Here is a 9,010-nt window from a genome sequence, read left to right as displayed (position 1 = left end):
TTTTAGCACATCTTCAATGGGATTTTACAATTTTGCTAACATTGATTGTTTTTCCTGCTTGTGTGGACATTTCCTTGCCTTTCTGCCTTGATAGCTGATAGGATTATAATCAGAGGAAGGTTCCATCCATCCATTTTCTACCGCTTCTTCCCACTGGTGCCTATCTCAGCTACAATCGGGCGGAAGGCGGTGTGCACCCTGGACAAGTCGCCACCTCATCGCAGGGCCAACACTGATAGACAGACAACATTCACACTCACATTCACACACTAGGGCCAAGTTTAGTGTTGCCCAATCAACCTATCCCCAGGTGCATGTCTTTGGAGGAAGGTTACATTTGAAAATTAAAATGTTAATATGTATGTTTCTCCTGGTCTTCTTTGCCAGAGGTCAGTGGTTCTCAACCTTTTTTTCAGTCATGTACCCCCTTGTCAACATTTTTTTAATTCAAGTACCCCCTAATCAGAGCAAAGCATTTTTGGTTGAATAAAAGAGATAAAGAAGTCAAATACAGCACTACGTCATCAGTTTCTGATTTATTAAATTGTATAACAGTGCAAAAATATTGCTCATTTGTAGTGGTCTTTCTTCAACTATTTGGAAAAAAAAGATGTAAAAATAACTAAAAACTTGTTAAAAAATAAACAAGTGGTTCAATTCTAAATGCGGATTTCTCCACATAGAAGTAATCATCAACTTAAAGAGCCCTCTTTGGGGAAGACCCAGGACACGTTGGGAAGACTATGTCTCCCGGCTGGCCTGGGAACGCCTCGGGATCCCCCGGGAAGAGCTAGACGAAGTGGCTGGGGAGAGGGAAGTCTGGGTTTCCCTGCTTAGGCTGTTGCCCCCGCGACCCGACCTCGGATAAGCGGAAGATGATGGATGGATGGATGGATTAAAGTGCCCTCTTTGGGGATTGTAATAGAGATCCATCAACTTCATTCTAAACATTTCTTCACCAAAAAAATACATCTTTAACATCAATATTTATGGAACATGTCCACAAAAAATCTAGCTGTCAACACTGAATATTGCATTGTTGCATTTCTTTTTTACACTTTATGAACTTACATTCAAATTTTGTTGAAGTATTATTCAATAAATATATTTATAAAGGATTTTTGAATTGTTGCTATTTTGATTATATTTAAAAAAAATTCTCACGTACCCCTTGGCATACCTTCAAGTACCCCCATTTGAGAACCACTGCCAGAGGTCATAAAAAAGATCAATATTTATCAATTATATCATACAGTTTTCAGCCATATACTGGTCCTAAAGGTACCTTGCATTGTGCAATACTATACTATACAAATACATTTCTAGGTGGAATTACAGCCCTAGTTGTTAGTTTTCTTAAATCATTTTCATATTATTTATTCAAGCTTTTGTTTTAAAACTGCAAGGTGCTCTAGGGTGTGTTGGATCAATGTTAATATGTATTCAGAGATTTAAATTTGTGGAAAAATTGCAAAGGAGTATATTGAAAAAAAAAAGGATCAGGCCCCATGATAATGGTCCAATGTAACGCATGTTTGTGTACCTTCAGCACATCTGGGTCTTCATCTTCCTCTTCTTTTGCGGCTCCAGGTTTCCATTGTCCCGTCTGCTCCAAGTTCATGGCGTCTGATGAAATAGAGAAGCATCTGCTCATGTGTTTCAGCAAATCACGCCTTACCTACAACAGTAAGACACTTGCCCTTATTTATACATGTGAACACTGCACATAATGTTGTGTATGAATACATGAAATCCTTTGTGCGCTTACAGTTATGACTCACAATCTGCACGGTTTCATGCACGTCAGTGTTACTAGTAATATGGTAATGACTGCTTAGGCTGCTGCCTCCGCGACCCGACCTGGGATAAGCGGAAGAATATGGATGCATGGATATTAGGGATGTAGGGGAAAAATCGATTCGAATACGTTGTGCGATTCAGAATCGATTCTCATTTTTAAAATACAGATTTATTTTTTTTTACTTATTATTCCAGCAAACCACTACACAACAATACCATAACAATGCAATCCAATTTCAAAAGCAAAGCCGAGCCAGCAAGACTCAGAACTGCAATAAACAGTAATTGAGAGGAGACACAAACACCACACAGAACAAACCAAAAGTAGTGAATATTATCAACAACAGTATCAATATTAGTTATCATTTCAGCATAGCAGTGATTAAAAATCCCTCATTGACATTATCATTAGACATTTATAAAAATAATAAAAAATAACAATAGTGTCAGAGTGGCTTACACTTGCATGGCATCTCATAAGCTGGACAACACACTGTGTCCAATGTTTTCACAAAGATAAAATAAGTCATATTTTTGCTTCCTTTCATAGTTCAAACAAATTTACATTATTGCAATCAGTTGATCAAACATTGTCCTTTACAATTATAAAAGCTTTCTACAAAAATCTACTACTCTGCTAGCATGTCAGCAGACTGCTGAAATCTATGTATTGAATCAATACAGAATCCTTTTGGGTACCGTGAATTGATTAACGTGGACCCCGACTTAAACAAGTTGAAAAACTTATTGGGGTGTTACCATTTAGTGGTCAATTGTACGGAATATGTACTGAACTGTGCAATCTACTAATAAAAGTATCAATCAATCAAAGAATCGGAAAAATATCGTTTTTGATTCGATAATCGAATGTAATCGAAAAAAATCGATATATTATCGAATCGAATCAAATCGTGGGACACCCAAAGATTTGCAGCCCTAATGGATATGTGTGTTCCAACTATCGTGGGATCACACTCCTCAGCCTTCCCGGTAAGGTTTATTCAGGTGTACTGGAGAGGAGGCTACGCCGGATAGTCGAACCTCGGATTCAGGAGGAACAGTCTGGTTTTCGTCCTGGTCGTGGAACTGTGGACCAGCTCTATACTCTGGGCAGGGTTCTTGAGGGTGCATGGGAGTTTGCCCAACCAGTCTACATGTGCTTTGTGGACTTGGAGAAGGCATCCGACCGTGTCCCTCGGGAGGTCCTGTGGGGAGTGCTCAGAGAGTATGGGGTATCGGACTGTCTGATTGTGGCGGTCCGCTCCCTGTACGATCAGTGCCAGAGCTTGGTCCGCATTGCCGGCAGTGAGTCAAACACATTTCCAGTGAGGGTTGGACTCTGCCAAGGCTGTCCTTTGTCACCCATTCTGTTCATAACTTTTATGGACAGAATTTCTAGGCGCAGTCAAGGCGTTGAGGGGTTCCGTTTTGGTGACCGCGGGATTAGGTCTCTGCTTTTTGTATATGATGTGGTCCTGATGGCTTCATCTGACCAGGATCTTCAGCTCTCACTGGATCGGTTCGCAGCCGAGTGTGAAGCAACCGGAATGAGAATCAGCACCTCCAAGTCCGAGTCCATGGTTCTCGCCCGGAAAAGGGTGGAATGCCATCTCCGGGTTGGGGAGGAGACCCTGCCCCAAGTGGAGGAGTTCAAGTACCTAGGAGTCTTGTTCACGAGTGAGGGAAGAGTGGATCGTGAGATCGACAGGCGGATCGGTGCGGCGTCTTCAGTAATGCGGACGTTGTACCGATCCGTTGTGGTGAAGAAGGAGCTGAGCCGGAAGGCAAAGCTCTCAATTTACCGGTCGATCTACGTTCCCATCCTCACCTATGGTCATGAGCTTTGGGTCATGACCGAAAGGATAAGATCACGGGTACAAGCGGCCGAAATGAGTTTCCTCCGCCGGGTGGCGGGGCTCTCCCTTAGAGATAGGGTGAGAAGCTCTGCCATCCGGGAGGAACTCAAAGTAAAGCCGCTGCTCCTTCACATGGAGAGGAGCCAGATGAGGTGGTTCGGGCATCTGGTCAGGATGCCACCCGAACGCCTCCCTAGGGAGGTGTTTAGGGCACGTCCAACCGGTAGGAGGCCACGGGGAAGACCCAGGACACGTTGGGAAGACTATGTCTCCCGGCTGGCCTGGGAACGCCTCGGGATCCCCCGGGAAGAGCTAGACGAAGTGGCTGGGGAGAGGCAAGTCTGGGTTTCCCTGCTTAGGCTGTTGACCCCGCGACCCGACCTCGGATAAGCGGAAGAAGATGGATGGATGGATGGAATTGATTAACGTGGACCCCGACTTAAACAAGTTGAAAAACTTATTGGGGTGTTACCATTTAGTGGTCAATTGTACGGACTATGTACTGAACTGTGCAATTTACTAATAAAAGAATCAATCAATCAAAGAATCGGAAAAATATCGTTTTTGAACCGATAATCGAATGTAATCGAAAAAAAATCGATATATTATCGAATCGCGACCCCAAGAATCGATAACGAATCAAATCGTGGGACACCCTAATGGATATGATAGGGATTTCAGACTAAAAGAGCTATTTCATTTTCTTTAAGAATGCACATACAGGGAGGCTCTAAGTGCAGCAGGATTGAGTAACAGAACTGAACATTTGATCCTCACATTGTCCCCTCAGAAGACATCCTGTCCAGAGATTCTGGTGAATGTGCCATCTGCTTGGAGGATCTGGAGCAAGGAGACACCATTGCCAGGCTCCCCTGCCTGTGTATCTACCATAAAGGGTAGAAAAGAAGTATTATTGACTTGTAGAAAAGTACAATGATGGCACATACTGCAGGAAGCAATCATTTTTCCTTTCTTTTCTAGATGTATAGATGAGTGGTTTGAGGTGAATCGCTCATGCCCGGAACATCCCTCCAACTAGCAGAAGTCCAGCAATCGATCGACTGCACCTGACTTTATTTCTTAACACTGCACGCTCCAGTGTTGTAGTAATTATGTTTGAAGAACTCATCAGGGATGGTGAAACATGATTGTGTTAGAAGAGTATTCACGTGGCTGGATTTATCGGATGGAGGGTTTTTATGTCATGGATTGTCTTGTGAATGTTCTTTGGGCCCGCTTTGCAGGCTCCAGCCTTTCCCAAAGCTTGGATCTCGTGGAACTGTTGGCTGAACAGGGTGTGATCTCTCTGGACGTGTGGATGGCAGAGTAATGTGACATTTCTGCAGAGACTTTTCTGCTTGTTGTTGCCTGTTCAGGCGGCTGTACAATGTGAAATGCAGCCATACGGAATACAAAATGTCTATATCAGCTTTAAGGGATGATTAGTGGGGGTGGCAGTTGTAGCTTGTTCCACTATTAAAAAACAAATGTGTCCTAGACCGAATTGTCTTATCATGAACTAGCCACAACACCGGTAATCATTTGGCTATTCTGAACCACATGCGTCATGAAATTGTGTAGCGTAGAAGTGGAATTAAAAGCTAGGCTCAGAAATATCTTGACAGTGATTTGCCATAATATGCTGCTATGTCATAGACTGGGAAGTTTCCTATAACCTTTGGATCTTTGTTCAGTGTCATTTTATATTTGTACTGTGACGAATTGCACAACAATAAATGTTTTGTCATTGTGTCTGCCCAGTGTACAAACAAGTACATCATTTATAGATCAAGGTAGGATATACTGGAAATTGCGTATGCTAATATTGGGTTATTTGTTGTACTTATTAGTGCTTTTTGTTGTGTGGTCATCTCTTTCAGTTCCCAAAAATCTTTGACTTGACATAACAGTGACACAACAAATTTCCAGCATATGCAATACAACAGTACTTCAACTGGCGAGTTAAATTGGTTCTACAATTGAGCTTGTATCTTAAATAACCGCCCACTGAAATACGTTCATCCATCCATCCATCCATCATTCTTCCGCTTATCCGAGGTCGGGTCGCGGGGGCAGCAGCCTAAGCAGGGAAGCCCAGACTTCCCTATCTCCAGCCACTTCGTCTAGCTCTTCCCGGGGGATCCCGAGGCGTTCCCAGGCCAGCCGGGAGACATAGTCTTCCCAACGTGTCCTGGGTCTTCCCCGTGGCCTCCTACCAGCTGGACGTGCCCTAAACACATCCCTAGGGAGGCGTTCGGGTGGCATCCTGACCAGATGCCCCGAACCACCTCATCTGGCTCCTCTCCATGTGGAGGAGCAGCGGCTTTACTTTGAGTTCCTCCCGGATGGCAGAGCTTCTCACCCTATCTCTAAGGGAGAACCCCGCCACCCGGCGGAGGAAACTCATTTCGGCCGCTTGTACCCGTGATCTTATCCTTTCGGTCATGACCCAAAGCTCATGACCATAGGTGAGGATGGGAACGTAGATCGACCGGTAAATTGAGAGCTTTGCCTTCCGGCTCAGCTCCTTCTTCACCACAACGGATCGATACAACGTCCGCATTACTGAAGACGCCGCACCGATCCGCCTGTCGATCTCACGATCCACTCTTCCCCCACTCGTGAACAAGACTCCTAGGTACTTGAACTCCTCCACTTGGGGCAGGGTCTCCTCCCCAACCCGGAGATGGCACTCCACCCTTTTCCGGGCGAGAACCATGGACTCGGACTTGGAGGTGCTGATTCTCATTCCGGTCGCTTCACACTCGGCTGCGAACCGATCCAGTGAGAGCTGAAGATCCCGGCCAGATGAAGCCATCAGGACCACATCATCTGCAAAAAGCAGAGACCTAATCCCGTGGCCACCAAACCGGAACCCCTCAACGCCTTGACTGCGCCTAGAAATTCTGTCCATAAAAGTTATGAACAGAATCGGTGACAAAGGACAGCCTTGGTGGAGTCCAACCTTCACTGGAAATGTGTTCGACTTACTGCCGGCAATGCGGACCAAGCTCTGGCACTGATCATACAGGGAGTGGACCGCCACAATAAGACAGTCCGATACCCCATACTCTCTGAGCACTCCCCACAGGACTTCCCGAGGGACACGGTCCAATGCCTTCTCCAAGTCCACAAAGCACATGTAGACTGGTTGGGCAAACTCCCATGCACCCTCAAGAACCCTGCCCAGAGTATAGAGCTGGTCCACAGTTCCACGACCAGGACGAAAACCACACTGTTCCTCCTGAATCCGAGGTTCAAATAAATTTAATTTGTACTTAACCCTCCCAAAACACCAATATTTTAAAATGTATCATGCCTTTTAAAAACAAAATCAAACTTTTAAGTAAATATTTGTTTGAAAAACAATACAACAGCATGTGTTACAAAGGACTATGGTTGTTTTATGAAATAGTCTAATTTTAATGTTCAGCATTTACCTCAGGGATAGCACCTTTGTAGGTGTCTCTTACAGGCAGCTTCTCCGTCATGTAACAATAAGAATTGTTCTCATTGTTTATGTTGCACACGGACGTCTTTGAGTGACGGACCGGAGAGGTCGGAGTAGCGCAAAGGAATTGCTCAATTGCCCAACTTGGAGAGTCAAGACTAGACAGAACAAGCTTAAAACATGTCAAACACAGCACCTGCAGATTTTCCATATTTTCATGGATAAATGTCCGTCATTTTTTCGGCTATAGTTGGGAATCTTTGGGCACTTCACTATTTGATTATGAGTCAGGGGTTCCGCTTTGATTATAAATCAATGCAATATTTCCTATTTCATTAATATCGATATGTATGAAATGCTCCAGTTTGACGTATTTTGAAGTAATCGATTGAGACTTTTTTAAGTAGATTGCACAGTACAGTACATATTCCGTACAGTTGACCACTAAACTAAGGGACGGCGTGGCACAGTGGAAGAGTGGCCGTGCGCAACTCGAGTGTCCCTGGTTCAATCCCCACCTAGTACCAACCTCGTCACGTCCGTTGTGTCCTGAGCAAGACACTTCACCCTTGCTCCTGATGGGTGCTGGTTAGCGCCTTGCATGGCAGCTCCCTCCATCAGTGTGTGAATGTGTGTGTGAATGGGTAAATGTGGAAGTAGTGTCAAAGCGCTTTGAGTACCTTGAAGGTAGAAAAGCGCTATACAAGTACAACCCATTATTATCATCATTATTAGGGGATATATTTCTGTCATTTATGTTTGTAATAAAACCAGGAATAAATCAACTATTAAGACCGTCGCCCATTTTAAGCTCCAATTGTAACAAATGGATCTGTTTGTATAAATGTTGAGATTTGTTTCTCTCTCCACCGAGCCGATATTCTAAGCAACAATTTGGAATAGTGAAAAGTGACCAAGACTAATAATAATATTAAATCTGCAAGCAGCGTTGGTCGGGTCCGCCTTTGGCTGCTGCCCCCGGGACCCACGGCCGGATAAGCGTTAGAAGACGCCTTGGAGCCACTATTTTGAGAATCTAATGCATTGTGAAAGTAATGCAGTTGTTGTATTGAAGTGAAAATATCAAACTTCCTGTTGATTTTTGCTAAAGTATGTTAATTATTAAAATGTAGGTCTAAGTGAGACCTACATAGTGTTTTTTTTGTTTCATGTCTCTCTGACATTCCTACCGGAAGTTACAAGCAGTTTTGTCTGTGTTTTCTTCCTAGGAGCAGTTTGTCCGTGTTGTATTCCTAGGGGGGCGGTAGAGCGCATTTTTGAGTTTTGAGGTTAGGTTTTTTCATCAGATCGCAATTTTTGCCAGACCTGATGTGTGTGTCAAGTTTGGTGAGTTTAGAAGCATTTTAAGGGGGTCAAATAACAGCTCAAAGAGGCAACAATGACATTTTTTAGGAGACTTTGCACAGGGGTTCTTTGAAGGTGCGTAAAATCAAAACCTGAGAACTTATCAAAACTCTGTTCTATAATTTTAATCAGAAAGGTTCAATCTCATGTGAGAGTTTGAAGCCAAAACAACAAACACACCCAGAGGAGATAATGTTTGAAGAAAGGTGACCGGTTTTTACAAAACTTTTGTTTTGAAGGGGGGATTGCAAACTTCCTGTTGATTTTTGTTGGGGGTTGTCAAACTATGAAATGTAGGTCTAAGCGAGACCTACATAGAGGTGTTTGTTTCATGTCTCTCCTACATTCTTACCGGAAGTTACAAGCAGTTTTGTCTCTGTTTTCTTCCTAGGAGCAGTTTTTTCAGTGTTTTATTCCAAAATAGCGCTAGAGCGCAATTTTGAGTTTTGGGGTTTGTTTTTTTCATTAGATCACAATATTCGCCAGTCCTTATGTGTGCGCCAAGTTTGGTGACTTTTGAAGCATTTTAAAGGGGTCA

The 9,010-nt window shown here is 43.6% G+C and overlaps 2 protein-coding genes across 4 annotated transcripts in view; one reads left to right on the top strand and one right to left on the bottom strand.

The window, feature by feature from the left end:
- LOC133540143 (SH3 domain-binding protein 5-like) overlaps positions 1–1,661 on the bottom strand; it is a 46,919-nt gene extending 45,258 nt beyond the window's left edge. Inside the window, exon 1 of one of the 3 annotated variants that reach the window (XM_061882679.1) lies at positions 1,544–1,661. The gene's annotated coding sequence lies outside the window, so the exon portion shown is untranslated. The remainder of the gene's footprint in view (positions 1–1,543) is intronic. The other 2 variants (XM_061882675.1, XM_061882677.1) reach the window with 2 other exon arrangements.
- LOC133540144 (E3 ubiquitin-protein ligase znrf2-like) overlaps positions 1–5,408 on the top strand; it is an 8,025-nt gene extending 2,617 nt beyond the window's left edge. Inside the window, exons 2-4 of the mRNA XM_061882680.1 lie at positions 1,591–1,686; positions 4,447–4,552; positions 4,638–5,408. Coding sequence (XP_061738664.1) covers positions 1,591–1,686; positions 4,447–4,552; positions 4,638–4,695 — 260 coding nt within the window. The 3' untranslated portion in view covers positions 4,696–5,408. The remainder of the gene's footprint in view (positions 1–1,590; positions 1,687–4,446; positions 4,553–4,637) is intronic.
- The last annotated feature ends 3,602 nt before the right edge of the window (positions 5,409–9,010 follow it).

This window comes from Nerophis ophidion, linkage group LG21 (genome assembly GCF_033978795.1).
Source record: "Nerophis ophidion isolate RoL-2023_Sa linkage group LG21, RoL_Noph_v1.0, whole genome shotgun sequence".
Taxonomy (NCBI): Eukaryota; Metazoa; Chordata; class Actinopteri; order Syngnathiformes; family Syngnathidae; genus Nerophis; species Nerophis ophidion.
The sequence above is the reverse complement of the archived record's forward strand: the minus strand, read 5'-3'. Positions and strand labels throughout refer to the sequence as shown.